Here is a 19,839-nt window from a genome sequence, read left to right as displayed (position 1 = left end):
TAATGTAAAAGATGATGTTATGGCGAGAATCATGAGAGAATCCTGATCTTTATTCTAAGCAAAAAAATTGTGATGCTTATTTTATCCAGAATCGTGCAGCTCTATCATGACACTATGCATTGTTTTCCTGTGCACTTCAATAAAATGCAGCTTACTGTACCGCACCTCTGGGTTGCATTGTAGTGTGAATTGGACACATAGAAAACATTTGTTTTCTATGTGCCCTAGTGGTGACTGGCGCTCTTTTGATGCAGAAAAAGGTGGGACGCTTTGCTATGTCTGAACAGGCCTTTTGTCCACAGAGATATGTAACTGATCAAGATGCAGCACAGGCATAGGGAGTTATCCGCTCGCAGGATGTTTGGTAGGATCAAAAAGGTTTTAATCGTTTTTATACATGTAACCTCTTTCAGTGATATATTTACACACCAAAAGGGAGAAAATCCAAGGAGTTAGCTGTTAGGGGTTCTATACAATACAAGGTCTAGAAACAAGGGGTCTACTATTAAATATTTGTAACTACAGGCTCATGGTTGTACACTGGACCTTATGACCTGGTAGTGTAAGGACATGGTGTTTTTGCAATTGTCAGACTAGCTATAAGATCCGTTGTAGCTACTATTTTTGTAGACATTAGAAACCTAGAAGTGTATAGATGATCTTCTGTAGATATAGCTGGCATTATGGTTCCCATTGTCTGAAGACCAAATGTTAACCATTCTGGTTTTCTGCTGGGATTTGTTGAAAACCCCAGTATTTGAGCCTTTTTTTAGTGTTACAATATGTAGCACTGCCTCCTTGAGGACTGCTGGGTTTCACACTTACGGGTCCCCCTGGGTTACATTAGCAACCTTAACGTTAATAGTCTCTCACTTTCCAGTCCAGGGGTATGTAGTTGTTTTTGTGTTTTATTGATAAATTAGGGATGGGAGAAGGGAATAGTGGGATACTCTGAATTAACGATGCACAAGATTTGAGGACTTCTATCTCTTGGTACAGCCAGGCTGTTGATCCACCTTGCCACTGAGGTGAATTTAGCTTTTAAGTCTCTTTTCCAGATGACTTGATGAACTTGGTTTTATCTTCAGGACACTCGCCTTAGTATCATTTTTCTTGGCTGCTGACACCTGTCCACTGACTATCCTACTCCTGGGGTGGCCCTCCTCGGGTCGGGCCCCTTGACACGATCCCCCGTACCCACAACACTGTTTTTCCAGGGTCTCCAGTGTCTCCCCCTCAGTCAGCTCTCCTGCACCTCTGGGTTCAGCTCCATTCCTCTGGCCCTCAGGATGACCTCCTGAGGCCATGTGCCACTGCTACAGAGGAGGAGGCAGCCGCCACCCTTCCTCCGGGACTCTGCTCTCCAGCCAAAGACTCCGCAGCAAATGTGCTCCTGGCTTTTATACAGTATCCCAGAATGCACCAAGACAACCTGTCTTTTCCAATCACCAGGACTGTATCAAAGCCTATGCATCCATTGGTCAGGTTTCCTCCCACTGTCCATCATGCCTCCCTATTGGACCAGTGTGAAACACTCTCTAGACAGAATGAATCGCACACTGAGCACAATGAGCAGACCTCACTCACAGAACCTGCTCTCTGGTAGGCAGAAAACAATATAGATTTGCCTGCAGCTCCTCTGATAGGCAGACAGAGCCAAAAACTATACCCTTCACTAGCACCTACCTAGGAGGGTGCTACAAATATAACATTAATCCTAAGCATTCTAAACACAAATTCAAAAGGGCCAATGTTGACAGGCTTTTGTTTGCTTTAGACGTGTATGGGATTGCAAAACCTGCTTGAATCGGTTCAAATGCAGGTGAGAAGGAAGTCAACTGCAGGTCATTTGCGCCCCACAAGGAATTCTGAATAATTTCACAAGTATCCCAAACTGATGCCATCAACAAAGACTGTCAACACTGGTCCTGAATTTCTAAATTCTTTAACTAAACCAATGTACTTTCTTCTACAGGTGATGTTTTGTACCCTGAACACTCACCGCCTGGACATGGATAAACTTCTGGGAGGTCAGATAGGACTTGAGGACTTCATCTTTGCTCACATATGTGGACAAAAAAAGGAGCTTGAGGTGTATAAATCTGAAGACTCGCTGGGTCTCACAATTACTGACAACGGTGCCGGTTACGCCTTCATCAAGGTACTCTTCTTAGTCTGTTGACCTCAACACTTCTAGTTTCCTGATCTTTGCCTAATGAGTATTTATCTTGTCATCCACAGCGTATTAAAGAAGGCAGTATTATACACCGCATGCAGCTTATCAATATTGGGGACATGATTGAATCTATCAATGGGAAGAATTTGATTGGTAGTCGTCATTTCGAAGTAGCCCGGACCCTGAAAGAGTTGCCTCGGGGGAAGACCTTCCTGCTGAAGCTTTGTGAACCCAGGAAGGCATTTGGTAACTATAATAGTTATAATATTGGTGATCAGCTGCACCCATCAAACTTGGAGAAAAAAGTACTCAGATAAGGCTACCAAAGTGGCACATGGGTTGAAATGTAGTACTTAAAGCCTCGGGCAAACAATGGGAATATCGGATGAATGATCATCCGTGTTTTTGTTGAGTCAATAAGTAGCAACTCTATGTAAGTCCTAGACCCACATCCTAAACAATTATATCCAAGAAAAAAAGAGCACTTAGATCCATAACCACATGGTCCAAGAAGCCCCCTGTGTTATGTCTCCTAGTAGGATTTTATAGGGTCTTGGACTCCTAGTAATAAGGTAAGCATATATATATATATACATACATATATATATATATATATATATATATATATATATATATATATATATATATATATATATATATATATATATATATATATATATATATATATATATAAAAAACAACACGTTTTATTGAGAAGTTGTTAAAAACATCACAAAGTATTAAAACAGTAACATTCCATAGTCAAAATTGGGTAGGCTGTGAGGTGCTTTGTAACCTGCCAGTTCGACGCGTTTCACAGACTTGGACAACAAGTTACTGCTTCGTCAGGAACATCATAGGAGGTACATTCACCTTTACAGACATACTTCATATTTTAACATTATTAGTTTCTTGCTGATTCAGCTAGGCATGCCCTGAATGGATGAGGAACCACAACCCTCCAACCATCATGCCAGGGGAGGGGGCCCAGGATAGGCAACCAATCCTGGCGACAGTCCAGTTTTAATACTTTGTGATGTTTTTAACAATTTTTCAATAAAACTTGTTGTTTTATATATATGCTTACCTTATTACTATGAGTCCAAGACCCTATAAAACCTACTAGGAGACATAACACAGGGGGCTTCTGGGATCATGTGGTTATGGATCTAAGTGCTGTTTTCTTTTAAGCAATTACATTGAGATATGTATGTGTTGCATTTCAAAGTAGAACTGTAGGCAAAACTTTTTTTTTTCATATTTCGATAGAGTAAAGTGGGATACACACTATAAGAAAATCCGGGCAATTTATCGTCTAATTTTCCTCGTTGTTTTACAGCAAATCGGAACCGATGATCGAAAATTCGTACAAAAATTATCGTACGACAAAGGCTTTTTTTTGTTGTTTTATTGTTTCTGATCATGCGCAGTCTTTCTTTTCTGGTTTTTCTTGTACAAAAATCATACGAAAACCGTACCCATTGACAGAGGCGTAACTAGAAACTTCAGGGCCCCGGTGCAAGAAACCATGAAGGGACCCCTAACCGGGGGGCCCTTCCCTTCAAAACTGGGGCTCTTCCCACTGATGCTGGGGCCCTTTACTCTTGCTGCGGGGCCCTTTCTGCAAGTCCTACAGTGGGCCCCTTCCTGCCATCTTGGGGCCTCCCCACGCTGGTGGAATGCCAAGGACCGGTCACAAGTGTGACCTTTGCGATCCTGGAAGTTTACCCACTGAGGTAGTTCTTTTTTTTTTTTGGTATTTTAATTGTATTATTTTTTATCATTTTACTATTTTTTTTTTTTTTTTTTTTTACAATGTCACTGACTATGACTGTCCATTCAGAATAGGAAGGAGCTGGTAAATTGCATATTTACCGCCCCCCCCCCTCCTGGTTCTCTATTGTGACACATCTCCTGCAGCAGCCGGCAGGAGAGGGGAGAGGGAACACAGTGGGGGGGGGGGGTGGCGGTGGAGCACACAGGGACCCAGAGACAGCAGAACACAAGTGAACTGATTAGGAGGAGTGGCGGGGGCAGCATACAGAGGAACCAATCTCCTCCATTTTCCTCCTGCAGCTACAGGAGAAAAAAGGACAGTGATTTCTCTACATGCTGCCCCTGCCGCTCCTCCTATCCAGGTGTACAGGGGAAGCCGCACAGCCCCCCTGGAGCATGGGGCCCGGTTGCAATTGCAACCCCTGTAATTACGCCCCTTCGCCTTGAATGAAAATCATTAGTTTTTTTTTCAATACTTACAGTATCTCACAAAAGTGAGTACACCCCTCACATTTTTGTAAATATTTTATTATTTCTTTTCATGTGACAACACTGAAAAAATGATACTTTGCTACAATGTAAAGTAATGAGTGTACAGCTTGTATAACAGTGTAAATTTGCTGTCCTCTCAAAATAACTCTACACACAGCCATTAATGTCTAAACCGCTGGCAACAAAAGAGAGTACACCCCTAAGTAAATAGATCTAAATTGGGCCCAAAGTGTCAATATCTTGTGTGGCCACCATTATTTTCCAGCACTGCCTTAACTCTCTTGGGCATGGAGTTCACCAGAGCTTCACAGGTTGCCACTGGAGTCCTCTTCCTTCATGACGACATCACAGAGCTGGTGGATGTTAGAGACCTTGCGCTCCTCCCCTCTCTTTTGTTGCCAGTGGTTTAGACATTAATGGCTGTGTGTTGAGTTATTTTGAGGGAACAGCAAATTTACACTGTTATACAAGCTGTACACTCACTACTTTACATTGTAGCAAAGAGTAATTGTATTGTCACATGAAAATATATATGGTAATAAAATATTTACAAAAATGTGAGGGGTGTACTCAGTTTTGTGAAATACTGTATATGGCCCCACGTATGAGGACCCACTTCCAAATCATTGAATACAAGTATTTCTAGTGACGTGTACTGATTTTGCTACAGCATACAAAGACATATAAGACAAATAAGACAAAGAGCTTCCAAGCTTGTGACAACAGTTTGGGGAAGGCCCTTTTCTGTTTCAGCGTGACATTTCCTACCTACACAATGCCCGCTCCATAAAGACATGGGTTGAGGAGTTTGATGTGAAGGAACTCAGGTTGTCTGCACAGAGCCCTGATCTCTACCCTACTGAGCTATGATGAGTTAAAACGCCAAATGTTAGCCAGGTCTTCTATGCAGGATCTGTACTGGACCTCACAAATGCTCTTTTGACTGAACAGGTACCAAATTCCTACAGACACAGTCCAAAATTCTTCAAATCACTATTCTCTTCCCTGTAGTTCCTTCATACTTAATGGAAAACCTTTAATGAAAAACTTAATGAAAACCTTTAACCACTTCTGGACCGGAAGATTTTCCTGCTTAATGACCAGGCCCTATTTTTGTGATTCGGCACTGCGTTACTTTAATAGACAATTGCGCGGTCGTGTGACGCTGTACCCAAATACAATTGATGTTCTTTTTTTCCCACAAATAGAGCTTTCTTTTGGTGGTATTTGATCACCTGTGTGATTTTTATTTTTTGCGCCATAAACAAAAAAAAAAAAGCGACAATTTTGAAAAAAAAAAACAATATTTTTCACATTCTGCTATATGACATTCCCCCCAAAAATTTAAAAATCTAAATTTTTTAACATTTTAGGCCAATTTGTTTTCTGCTACATATTTTTGGTAAAAAAAAAAAATCACAATAAGCGTATTTTGATTGGTTTGAGCAAAAGTTATTGCGTCTACTAACTACGGGAAAGATTTATGTAGTTTTTTTTTTTTTTTCACTAGTAATGGCGGCGATCTGCGTTCTTTTTTTTTTTGTGGGACTGCGACATTGCGGCGGACAGATCGGACCCCTAATTTTTGACACTTTTGGGGGTACCAGTGACATTACTACAGTAATCAGTGCTAAAAATATGCACTGTTACTGTAATAATGACACTGGCAGGGAAGAGGTTAACACTATGGGTGATCAAGGGGTTAAATGTGAGCCTAGGGAAGTGATTCTAACTTTGGGGGGGTTGGGCTTCTAAAATGATCAGAGACATGCGATCCAATATAGCAGGATCACCTAGCCTCTGTGATCATTGCAGGGAGAAGGATGGATGGCTGTGTTTACATCAGCCGACAGTTCTTCTCTCTCAGCGGGGAGAGATCGCCGGTGTCAGGCGGCAATCGGAGCCACCTGACATACGCACAGGCTTCCATGCTGATGAGCGGGGGCGGGAGCTCGCTCGCTCGCCCCCTAGCCTCCTGAGAGCGACCAACGTAGAGCTATGTCGCTTTGCCCAGGAGCGGCTGCCTGCCGCAATAAATCCGCGGTTAAAGGCTGTGAGACAACTTTTTTGTTATAGTATACATGTTTTGTGCTATGTTTTTCTCCTTTCTCGTTTTTTTATTTTTTTATTGCTTGCCCAAGAACCCCCCCCCCACATACCTGTCTAGGACTTGTAAATGTGACATTCATTTGCAGTGTTTTTTTATTTACCATACTACATACTGCCCCTATAGTGAACCCTCTGTCCTGGGACACTGGCCTGTTTTTAAATATCCCTGTATTTCCATACGGCAGCAGAGTTGTCTAGAATAGACCGTTTATCAGACAGGCACTGACTGATCTCCTCTATCTGCCACATAAAGGAGATGGTGTATTCCCACTGTTCTCATGGAGTAATGCGTGTAGCACAGTAGTCAATCTGAGTAGATAAACCTGGATGTAAAGTATGCATAGAGAGCCATAAATTATTGGAGCGTAATTAGAGTGCCAATAGAAGGATTAACAGTAGACATTGGTGTATGTGGATCCAACATGTTTTGTGATTTATTGTCCTCTAGATATGATTGGCCAGCGTTCCAGCTCTTCCGCTAAAGATTCCGGAATATCATCGGGTAGGGGAACCTTACGCCTCAGAGCCAAGGGGCCGCCCACTGTGGAGGAACTGGTAAGAGATGGTAGTATAGATTGGAGGGAGTATACTGAAGAATCTAGGTGCAAATAGTGAAATTATTATTCTGAATGTACTACAACCCCTATTTCAAAAAAGGTGGGACGCTGTGTTAGGGCTCTTTCACACGGAGCGGACCGCATTGCGATCCGTCCTGGCAGGTTTTTTTTTCACGGAGCGGATGACACTTGTGTCATCCGCTCCGTATGTCCGCATATCATCCCATCCGTTTGTGGATGATTAATGGACATAATGTATGTCTATGGGGATTGCGGATGTCGGCGGATGACACCGCTGACATCCGATTTTTGCATTCGTTCAGTTTTTTTAAAACGGAACAAAAATAGGGTTCTGTTCTGTTCCAAAAAACGGAACAAAACTGAAAGGAGGAAAATCGGATGTCAGCGGATGGTCATCCACTGACATCCGCAATGCCATTGACATACATTATGTCCGTATATCATCTGCAAAAAAATAGGATGATATACGGACATGCGTAACGCGTGAAATAGCCCTAAAATCTACATAAAAACACAATGAAATGATTGGCAAGTCTCATAAACCTTTGACATTGGTGGCAGCAACACGTCTCAGAAAGGTTGGGGTGGTGCCATGTTTGGCATGGTGCAGCAACCCCTCTTCTTTTACCAACACTCTGTAAACATCTGGGAAGTTAGGAGACCAGTTGCTGGAGTTTTAGGAAAGAGATGTTGTCCCCGCTGATTGTGTTCAGAGACAGCGATTTTGGAAGTATTCCTGAGCCCTTGCAGTGATGTCCATCATAGAATCATCTGGGAAACAACAACAAAAAGAAAAGGGGCGCACCGACCTAGTGCATTACCACTAAAAACCTTTATTAAAACGTATATATTATACTCACAAAACAGATGTGAATGTACACACCTCAACATGATATACATATAATCTACAAGGTAGCCAAGGTACTGTGCGATGCTGGATGGCAAATGTTTTTAGTGGTAAAGCACTAGGTTCTTTTTGTTGTTGTTTCCCAGTTGGTTTCGGATACCCTTGATCCTGAGGGGGCAGCAAGACCACAAGTCTTACCCAGTCAAGTCCGAAGTATCCCTCTTCCCTCCATCACATTTCACTCGAGCGCAGGAGAATTGTTCTACATCATAGAACAATGCCCTGTTTTTAATGCAGTGCTGACTGAGGGCCCAAAGATCTCTGGCATCTGATATTGTGTTTCGGCCTTGTCCTGTGTGCACGGAGATTTCTCCAGATTCTCTGAATCTTTTGATATTATGTCCTGTAGATGATATATCTAAAGTCTTTGCAGTTTTACATGGAGGAACATTATTCTGAAATTGTTCTGCAATTATTAGATGCAGCTTTTTCACAGATTGGTGAAACTCTGCCCATCTTTATTTCTGAGACACTCTGAGTGCCGGTTCACACTAATACGACTTGTCAGGCGACTTGGTCAGCCTAGAAAGTCGTGCACCGTCGTGGTCATTGAGTAGTACAGGACCGGTTCTAATAGGAGCGACACAAGTCGCTCCGACTTAGAAAAAGGGTCCTGTACTACTTCGGGGCGACCAGGAGGCGACTTGCATAGACATTCATTTTATAAAGTCCGTGCAAGTCGCGCTGCACGCGACTTCACAGGTCGCCCCCTAAGTCGGAGCGACCTAGTGTGAACCGGCACTGACTCTCTAAGATGTGTGTTTTTTTTTTTTGTTTTTTTTTAATACCCAATCAAGTTACTGACCTGTTGCCAATTTATCTTTTTAGTTGCAAAATGTTCTTCCAGCTCTTCCTTGTCAGTACTACTTTCCTTGCCAGCTTTTTGTTGTGCTGTCTTTTTGAGACGTGTTGCGGCCATCAGTTTCAAAATAAACTTTTTCCTAAAATGGTACATTCTCTCAGCTTTAACATTTGATATGTTTTCTGTCTTCTGTTGTGAATAAAATATAGGTTTATGAGATGTGCAAATAACTGCATTTTGTTTCCATGTAGATTTTACACCGCGTCCTAACCTAACCTTTTTGGAATTGGATTTGTATTTTGTGAAAGCATTTAGGGGGAGTGCTGGGTTTCAGACTTGGTGGGAGCAATGTACATTACACAAGATGCTGGATTGGAGTACTCTTGCCTATTCATCACCCTCAAAGAACTTCAGTATTTGATGTCTGAGATACTTTGTATGTTTATACCCTCATCTCCCACTTTATTAGGCACACCTTGCTAGTACCAGGGTTGGACTGCCTTTTGCCTTCAGAACAGCCTTAATTCTTTGTGGCATAGAATACACAAGGTGTTGGAAACATTCCTCAGAAATTTTGGTCCATATTGACATGATAGCATCACGCGGTTACTGCAGATTTGTCAGATGCAAATCTCCCATTCACCACATCCCAAAGGTGCTCTATTGGATTGGGATCTGGTGACTGTGGAGGCCATTGGAGTACAGTGACCTCATTGCCATGTTCAAGGAATCCGTTTGAGATGATTTGAGCTTTGTGATATGGTGCATTATCCTTCAGCCATCAGAAGATGGGTACACTGTAGTCCTAAAGAGATGGACATGGTCAGCAGCAATATTCAGGTTGGCTGCAGTTTACGCCAAATTCTGACCCTACCATCTGAATGTCGGAGCTAAAATTGAGACTCCATTAGACCAGGCAACGTTTTTCCAAACTTCTTTGTCCAATTTTGTGAATTGTAGCCTCAGTTTCCTGTTCTTAGCTGACAGGAGTGGCACCCGGTGTGGTCTTTTGCTGCTGTAGCCCATCTGTTTCAAAGTTCGATGTGTTGTGCATTCTGTGATGATATTCTGCATACCTTGGTTGTAACGAGTAATTTGAGTTACTGTTTACTTTCTATTATCTCGAACCAGTCTGCCCATTCTCCTCTGACATCAAAAAGGCATTTTCCTCCACACAACTGCCACTCACTGGATATTTTCTCTTTTTGGGACCATTCTCTGTAAACCCGAGAGATGGTTGTGCATGAAAATCCCAGTAGATCAGCAGATAATTAAATACTCAGACCAGCCCATCTGGCATCAACAACCATGCCACATTCAGAGCCCCTAAATCCCCTTTCTTTCCCATTCTGATGCTCAGTTTGAACTTCATCAAGTTGTCTTCACCACATCTAGTTGCCTAAATGTACTGAGATGCTGCCATGTGATTGGCTAAGTAATAATTTATGTTACCAAGCAATTGAACAGGTGTACCTAATAAAGTGACCAGTGACTGTATATACTGTATTTACTAATTTGAAGCGATGCTTAATTTAAAAAGTGGGGGGGGGGTAGGGAAACATTTAGGGTGGAGTCATTGTGGTGGCTAAAGGAAGAGAGTAGAGTATTATATTGGGGTGGAGTCGCTATCGTGTATACAGGGTAAGAGGTGGGAAGAGTAAAAATTGGGGTGTGTATAAGGAGTAGTGGAGTTATCCTAATGTGAGTATACTGAGTGAAAGACTCAATGTTTCTCTCTATTGACATCTTGTCTGTTCTTCCTTCTTGCTGTCCAGGTGTCTGTCATTGAGGAGAAAGCCATTCAGAAAGTGGACGACCTTCTAGAAAGCTACATGGGAATCCGAGACAGTGAACTTGGTGAGAATGAAGATACTAAGGCTACTGTAGCAAACGTTCCCTGTTTTTGGTCCCAGGGTGCACTTTGTAAGAGCAATTGGCTCTGGACCTGAGCCGTATTTCATTCCTTACAAAGAAATGTTACTCTGCCCATACTTCTGAAAAAACCTAGCGGAATGGGCAAAATCATAGTATGTGTGGGAAGGGAGGAGGAGGAATTTAGACAGCCTTATTTTCATTCATACATACATACCAGAATAATCTGTATGAAAACCTACAATGGAGTATATGAAAAAATGGATTTTAAAAATATTTTTGTCTATAAATAAGACAATCAAGGATATTTACTGAAACTGTCCATAGAATTAAAGCCTTACATATTGTGCATTTCACCACAATACACACACAACGCACCCCTATAATGCACTACAGCTCACCTTCATTATAGAAAATCACACAGATGCATATGAATTGCAGAATAGATTTTTTTATGTCCCTGGGTTTGTTGACAGGCCAATCAAAATTAAAGGGGTGTTTAACACAACACTCCTCCATTCACGAAAATGCGTGTACTGCAGCATACTGTGTATTGCTGTGAAAAGGCCCCTAAATTGCCGGCCCTAGCATCTTCTCCTGTGTGCCGTTCTTTGGCCAATTTCGTTGGCCGGCACAGGCTAATGTCACTCCTGTGCATGTGAATGAGCCACTTGTCCCGGCACACAGGGATCATCCTGGCGCTGTGCATGTGAATGAGCCACTTGTCCCGGCACACAGGGATCATCCTGGCGCTGTGCATGTGAATGAGCCACTTGTCCCAGCACACAGGGATCATCCTGGCGCTGTAAGCATGCACTGCTCAGTTTGCACAGCCAGAAAAGACAGCGATCTGGAAGGTAGGGGCATTTTTTTAAAACCAAATATTGGTTGAACTGTTCCCTAAAGAATTCAATTTACATAAATCTTGCATAAAATGAAATTAAATTAAGTGATATAAATCCCATCAACAAAAAAAAAAAAATATATATAAAAAAAAAATAAGGGAACACTTTGAAAACACATCTGATCTCAATGGAGAAAAATCTCATGCTGGATATCTATACTGATTTGGACTGGGTAAGGTGTTAGGAAGATGTCACATCGTTTGATGGAAATGAAAACGATCAACCTACAGAGGGCTGAATTCAAAGACACTCCAAAAATCAAAATGAAAAAATTATAAAGTAGGCTAGTCCATTTTGCTGAAATTTCATTGCAGCAACTCAAAATGATACTCGGTAATTTGTATGGCCCCCCACGTGCTAGTATGCATGCCTGATGACATCGGGACATGCTCTTAATGAGACAACAGATGGTGTCCTGGGGTATTTCCTCCCAGATCTGGACCAGGGCATCATTGAGCTCCTCAACAGACTGAGGTGCAACCTGGTGGCATCTGATGGACTGAAACATAATGTCCCAGAGGTGTAATGTTGGATTTAGGTCAGACAAGCGTGGGGGCCATTCAATGGTATCAATTCCTTCATCCTCCAGGAACTGGCTGCTTACTCTCACCACATGAGGCCGGGCATTGTGCACCAGGAGGAACCCAGGACCCACTGCACCAGTGTAAGGTCTGACAAGGGGGGCCAAGGATTTCAACCTGATACCTAATGGCAGTCAGAGTGCCATTGTTTAGCCTGTAGAGGTCTGTGCATCCCTCCATTGTAATGTCTCCCCAGACCATCACTGACCCACCACCAAACCAGTCATGCTAAATGATGTTACAGGCAGCATAATGTTCTTCACGGCTTCTCCAGACCCTTTCACGTCCCTCACATGTGCCCAGGGTGAACTTGCTCTCATCTGTGAAAAACACAGGACGCCAGTGGTGGACCTGCCAATTCTGGTGTTCAATGGCAAACGCCAATCAAGCTCCATGGTGCCGGACAGTGGGCACAGGGCCCTCTAGAGGACGTGAGTCACTCAGGCCACCCTCATGAAATCAGTTTCTGATTGTTTGGTCAGAGACATTCACACCAGTGGCCTGCTGGAGGTCATTTTGTAGGGCTCTGGCAGTGCTCATCCTGTTCCTCCTTGCACAAAGGAGCAGATACCGGTCCTGCTGATGGGTTAAGGACCTTCTACGGTCCCCTCCAGCTCTCCTAGAGTAACTGCCTGTCTCCTGGAATCTCCATACTTTTGAGACTGTGCCAAGAGACACAGCAAACCTTCTGGCAATGGCACATATTGATGTGCCATCCTGGAGGAGTTGGACTGCCTGTATAACCTCTATAGGGTCCAGGTATCTCCTCATGCTACCAGTAGTGACACTGACCCTAGCCAAATGCAAAACTTGGGAAAAACAGTCAGAAAAGATGAGTAGGGGAAAAAAGTCAGTGGCCTCCACCTGTAAAACCATTCCTGTTTTGGAGGTTGTCTCATTGTTGCCCATCTAGTGCACCGGTTGTTAATTTAATTAAAGCATAACGCAAAAGCTGCGGAACCTGATTAACAACCCCCTTTGTTACTTAACTGATCAGATCAACAGGTGTTCAATTGACCTGATGGTATACTCTGATTAAAAAGTGTTCCTTTAATTTTTTTGAGCAGTGTATTTACAGTGACTCCATAAAGTATTTACATCGCTTCACTTTTTCCACATTTTGTTATGTTACAGCCCTATTCCAAAATGCATTAAATTCATTATTTTCCTTTAAAATTCCACAAAATACCTCATAATGACAACGTGAAAGAAGTTTGTTTTGAAATGTTTGCAAATTTATTAAAAATAAAAAATGAAAAAAATCTCATGTACAGAAGTATTCACAGCCTTTGCCTGACACTCAAGATTGAGCTCAGGTGCATCCTGTTTTCACTGACCATCCTTGACATGTTTCTACAACTTGATTGGAGTCCACCTGTGGTAAATTCAGTTGATTGGACATTATTTAGAAAAGCACAAACCTGTCTATATAAGGTCCCACAGTTAACAGTGCATGTCAGAGCACAAACCAAGCCATGAAGTCCAAGGAATTGTCTGTAGACCTTCGAGACAGGATTGTATTGAGGCACATATCTGGGGAAGGGTACAGAAACATTTCTGCAGCATTGAAGGTCCCAATGAGCCCAGTGGCCTCCATCATCTGTAAATGTAAGAAGTTTGGAACCACCAGGACTCTTCCTAGAGCGGGCCACCGGCCAAACTGAGCGATTGAGGGGGAAAAGGGTCTTAGTTAGGGAGGTGACCAAAAACCTGATGGTTACTCTGACCGAGTTCCAGCGTTTCTCTGTGGAGAGAGGAGAACCTTCCAGAAGAACAACCATCTCTGCAGCACTCCACCAATCAGGCCTGTATGGTAGAGTGGCCTGATGGAAGCCACTCCTCAGTAAAAGGCACATGACAGCCCACCTGGAGTTTGCCAAAAGGTACCTGAAGGACTCTTAGACCATGAGAAACAAAATTCTCTGGTCTGATGAAACAAAGATTGAATGCTTTGGCCTGAACGGCAAGCCTCATGTCTGGAGGAAATCAGGCAACGCTCATCACCTGGCCAATACCATCCCTACAGTGAAGCATGGTGGTGGAAGCATCATGCTGTGGGGATGTTTTTAAGCAGCAAGAACTGGCAGACTAGTCAGGATTGAGGGAAAGATGAATGCAGCAATGTACAGTGACATATTTGATGAAAACCTGCTCCAGAGCGCTCTGCACCTCAGACTGGGGCGAAGGTTCCAACAGGACAACGACCCTAAGCGCGCAGCCAAGATAACAAAGGAGTGGCTACGGGACAACTCTGTGAATGTCCCTGAGTGGCCCAGCCAGAGCCAAGACTTGAACCCGATTTAACATCTCTGGAGAGATCTGAAAATGGCTGGGCACTGACGCTCCCCATCCAACCTGATGGAGCTTGAGAGGTCCTGCAAAGAAGAATGGAAGAAACTGCCCAAAAATAATTGTGCCATTATACTCAAAAAGACTTGAGGCTGTAGTTACTGCCAAAGGTGCTTCAACAAAGTATTGAGCCAAAGCTGTGAATACTTACTGTATGTACATGGGATTTATTTAATTTTTTATTTTTAATACATTTGCAAATATTTCAAACAAACTTCTTTCATGTTGTCATTATGGGGTATTGTTTGTAGAATTTTAAAGGAAAATAATGAATATATTCCATTTTGGAATAAGGCTGTAACATAACAATGTGGAAAAGGTGAAGCGCTGTGAATACTTTCCAGGTGCACTGTATTTCATAACGTGCAATTCATTAAACATCAGTGCAAAAAAATAGAATACAAATCAGTGCAATAAATACATTGACATCAAATTCCTTAAATAAAGATGCAAAATCCATAAAGTGCAATTGATGAAAAAGCTGTGCAGAAAATAAAGTTTTAAAAAAATAAATAGGTAAAAATCCCCATTCATGAAATCTCCAAAACGTTTAACGCTTGTCTGTGATAAAGTAAATAGAAACAAAAATAGTCCAAATTGATATTAATTCAAATTTATAAAGAAAGATCCCAGAATGTGACCAACTTTCATATGAATTGAACAACATAAAGCTTAGTGCCGCAAGAGAGAAAAGTGCGATCAGATCAATCCACGAACGGGTTAACCAGGCTCCCTACCATGTAGTTAGATCCCCAAAAGATACAGTATTATGAACCGCTTTTCTTTCCCGCAGAACCACTCACTCTGGCCACAACTCTGGTTTTTATTCTCCAAACCTCTAAGTAGGATGCACTCTGCAAAAGGGATTAGAAAGAAGGGGATGCCATAGTGTAGTACACTATATTACCAAAGGTATTGGGACACATGCCTTCTCTCCAACACCGGTGCCTAACCTCACAAATGCGCTTCTGAAAGAATGGTCAAACTTTCCCATAAACACACCTTGGGGACAGCCTTCCCAGAAGAGTTGAAGCTGTTATAGCTGCAAAGGGTGGGCCAACCCAATATTGAACCCGACGGACAAAGACTGAGATGCCATTAAATTTCATGTGGGTGTAAAGGCAGGCGTCCCAATACTTTTGGTAATATAGCGTTTTATATAACAAAATGCTTCTTTAATATATATTAGAAAGCCACTTACAACATGCATGAGCGTGACGGCATATAATAGGAACAAATGCGCCGCCAGATCTCCAGCTGGCATGCACAATGACATCACGTGCTTTGCCCCACCCCAAGCAGTTCTCTGCAACCGGCATCTTCAACAGATGGAGGCAACAGTGGGCATTTTTTGCACAAGAGACTTTCAATGTTTCCTGTGCAATAAAAGCCTGCCTGCTCGCTGTTTTGTTACAGTGGATCTTCAGTTCTGCTGTAAGGAAACTAATACATACCAGCATTGTACAGTTTGGCTGGTCAGTAAAAGGCTTAGTTCTGCTTTAGATCATGTTTCAGATTATACCCATATTAAAAGAGGTTGTAAACCCACCTCACAAACTTGTACCTATAGGTAAGCCTATATTAAGGCCTACCTATAGGTGCTATAAATATCTCCCAAACTTGCATCGTTTAGGAGATATTTAGAGTGCATACTGCCGATGACGTCATCGGCGCATGCGCTCTGAAGGAACGGCCACCCGTGCTGTTCCTTCAGAGCTCAGTGCCGTGAACGCGGGAGTGATGTAATCGCGCATCCGGGCAATCAGATGGCCGGAGGACGCGAACCCGGAAGCAGGACGGCCGGACATGTTGGCCGTCCTGTCGCAGAGCGGGCGGCACGGCGGGGGCTTCGTTTTAAGGTAAGTACTTCATAATGAGCTAGAATGCGATGCATACTAGCTCATTATGCCTTTCTCTTTACAGGTATTTTTTTTTCTCGTTTTTTTTTTTTTTTTAGGGACTTTACTTCCTCTTTAACACCAAACACCACACTCTTACCTCTTTCTCCTCCTCAAGTATTCCTATAAAGGCAGGCAAGGTAGAAAATATTTCAGTCAATATGATAAAACTGGAGCCTACATTTAAAAAAGTGGTGAAACAAAAAACTAAACAGCTGGCCCTTTAAGTGGATAATCCACTTTCAGTGTGCTATTGTACAACCACCAAACAAAAATATCGCACAGTGCAATACATATAAATGTCCATGAAAAATAATTTTCTTTCAAAGAATATATAAATCTTCAGTGTATAAATACAAAAAATACAAATCTGAGATACTGTATTCCAAAAAACACACAAAATCTTATACAGTATTCTCAAAAGTCCTCCAAACACCATGCTAGGAAGTTGATAGTGCTCCAATATTCGCTCGTATGTGCTTCATCACAGTGTGTAACAGATGTACACTCACCAAACTTTAGCAAGCCTTAAGATACTGGGGTTAGAACAGGTAATTCTCACAGATCGCTTCCAGCCACATGGAAACGGCACACAGATACTTTTTCTGATATTCTCCTCCATGGTTTACCAAGTACCCAGAAAAATGGACAAGAGCCGTACTAGTGCAGTACGTTTTTATTTACCCAAAAACAGGAGATAAAAAAAAAAAAAGATAAATCTCACATTTTTCGGTGCTGCCATCAGCACCAACATAAACAGCCTCAAGCAGGGTTCATAAGCGCCGCTCTTCTGAGAGTCAGCGTGCGTTCTAGCACCCAGAAGACCCGACAGGAAGTGACCATGACATCGGTGGCCGCGCAGCCTCAATGCATTTTGCTATGTAAGCGTCTTCAGGAAGCTTCCTGAATGTGATATTTTGTTTGGTGGTTGCACAATAGCGCCTTTTCATATTTTTTTGCACAATGTAGAAAATGTGTATTGGTTGGATGTTGACATTGTCTGTCTGTTTTGTTTTACACAGCTGGCACCATGGTGGAGTTGGGCATCGACAAAGAGAACCCAGATGATTTCTCAAAGGCACTGGACCGCACACTAGGGGACTTTGCCTTTCCAGATGAGTTTGTATTTGATGTTTGGGGAGCCATAGGTGATGCCAAGGCTGGACGATACTAAACTACTTTAACTCCTTAATCTCCCCCAAAGGGGATTAATCTGCTGCTGCCCCATCCATTTCCCACTACCCAGTATCAGGAGATGCTCCTGCAATTACAGCACTGGGGTGGGACGACGTCACAAGGGCTAAAACCACTGTAGACTTTCCTGGAGATCCTGCCCTGCTTGAATTTCGTTCTGCTCGTGCTGCCTTTTAGGTCTTCCACCAGAACTGCTCCTCACACTTCTGAAGTGGAGAAGTCCTTATACTAAGGATGTCTGAAGAAAGAGGAGAAGCCTGGCACTGAATCACCAATGGGTGACTTTCTACTATCCTGGCTGTTATTGGTGATTTGCTAGCAAACATGGGCTTTCAGATCACATTGGCCAGCCTCTCCCCATTGTAGGGCTCATGATTTCTTTTGCTGTACACCGGGGTCAGCTCCTTGTGTGGACAATAAAATTTAATGCACATAACTGCACAACTTCAAGTAATCCTCCACTCCACTACATTCCTTGGATTCCTCTCGCCATGGATGAATGAGTGCCATTGAGGTCAATGGATTCAGAGATTATCTAGTGAAATGGGATTTAACTAAGCTAATGAGAATAAGAAGGAATTCCCTTTCTTAAGAGGACATCTCCTAGGATTCCTGTATGTTGTCTCAGTGAAAAATGTATAGTATAATATAAACCAATATTTCCTTCTTACAAGAGGAAGGTTTTAACACTTAATAAAATGTTACAGACCCTTTCTTTGATGAGATTTTGGTCTTTAGCGCCACCCTGTGGTGGGGCATGATGTTGCAATAATAGTTCAAATGTCTCTGGTTTACTCAGAGGACTGAAAAAGGTCAGTGACCTAGCTAAGTTTTGTTAACTTGATCTGTTTGTTTTTGTGTACCCCATCATTACTGTAATAGAGAACAGTAACTAAGGTTATTAAAAGATTTTATACACAATGCTGTCTGGTGAATTATGTTCTGCTTCCTTAAAGGGAATTACCATGGTTTAAGGAGGGCTTTTTTTGTAGGCCGTGAGTATAATTTTGTTGTTTTTATGGCTTGACTGCCGAAACTGTTAGGCCTGGGTCACACTTCTGCAGCTCTGTGAACCATGTTTTACGTGGCCACGGCAGCCCATTCATTAGAATATGTTGCCCTGCCTCCTGAAAACACAGGGAAAAGGTCCCTGCTCTATTTTAAAAATCGCAGCCCACATGGAAACCTCAAGTACAGTGCAGTTCCCAGTGCGGGAAGTGGCTACTGCAATTTACAGTGTGTACGGGTGCCATTAGGACCCGCATCTCCTGTGTTTCCTGTGCGGGTGGCTTCGGCTGTGGGCATGGGTGCGGATCTGCAGCTGGATCCGCACAAGTGTGAACCAGGCCTTAGGATTTGGAAATGGCTGCAGGTACCTCTTCATGAACACCCTGGAAACCATAGAGGTTAGGTAGGCAAATACCAACTTAACCCCTTTCCGGCGGTTTCCTCCCGGCCCTATAAGGGTTCTAAACTCTGGGCATCGGGCATTCAGCTCATGTAACCACTGTCATTGGCTGGCACCCCAACCTCCCACTATTCTGCCTTGATCTGCCACTATTCCACCACTATACTTCCATAAACTGCCATTATACCACCCCAACCTGTCACTATACCACGACTATACTGCTCTAACCTGCCTTTTTTCCACCACTATACTACCCTAACCTGCTACTATACCACCCTAATTTGCCACTATAGCGCCCGAACCTGCAACCATACAACCCTAATCTGCCACTATGCTGCCCTAACCTGCCACTTTACCACACTAACCTGCCAGTATACAACCACTATACCGCCCTAACCTTCTACTATAGTACCCCAATCTGCCACTATACCACCCTAACCTACCACTATACTGCCTTTACAACACCCTAACCAGCCACTATACCACCACTATACAAACCTAACCTGCCACTATAGCACCACTATAATGCCCCAACCTGCCACTTTACCACCCTAAAATGCCACTATAACGCCCTAACCTGCCATTATACCACCACTATACTGCCCTAACATGATACTATACATTACTGCACCATATACTGTACCCTCCATACCTCCCCTGTACTGGGGTTTCGCTCTTCCTGTTACTGGAATGTTTTGTGGTTAAGCGTCCTTTTACTCATTTTTAGTGCTCAGAGATATGACAAGTGTTTTTTTTGCTTGGATTTAAATAGTTTTTTCTTAATGACAACTT

The 19,839-nt window shown here is 42.7% G+C and overlaps 1 protein-coding gene across 1 annotated transcript in view; it reads left to right on the top strand.

Annotated features, from left to right (window-relative positions):
- GIPC1 (GIPC PDZ domain containing family member 1) overlaps positions 1-18,539 on the top strand; it is a 57,323-nt gene extending 38,784 nt beyond the window's left edge. Inside the window, exons 3-7 of the mRNA XM_082255604.1 lie at positions 1,976-2,161; positions 2,242-2,422; positions 7,002-7,108; positions 10,616-10,697; positions 17,468-18,539. Coding sequence (XP_082111730.1) covers positions 1,976-2,161; positions 2,242-2,422; positions 7,002-7,108; positions 10,616-10,697; positions 17,468-17,619 — 708 coding nt within the window. The 3' untranslated portion in view covers positions 17,620-18,539. The remainder of the gene's footprint in view (positions 1-1,975; positions 2,162-2,241; positions 2,423-7,001; positions 7,109-10,615; positions 10,698-17,467) is intronic.
- Positions 18,540-19,839: the final 1,300 nt, after the last annotated feature.

This window comes from Pelophylax lessonae (assembly GCF_965119305.1).
Source record: "Pelophylax lessonae genome assembly, chromosome: 4".
Taxonomy (NCBI): domain Eukaryota; kingdom Metazoa; phylum Chordata; class Amphibia; order Anura; family Ranidae; genus Pelophylax; species Pelophylax lessonae.
This window is presented reverse-complemented; position numbering and strand designations above follow the sequence as displayed.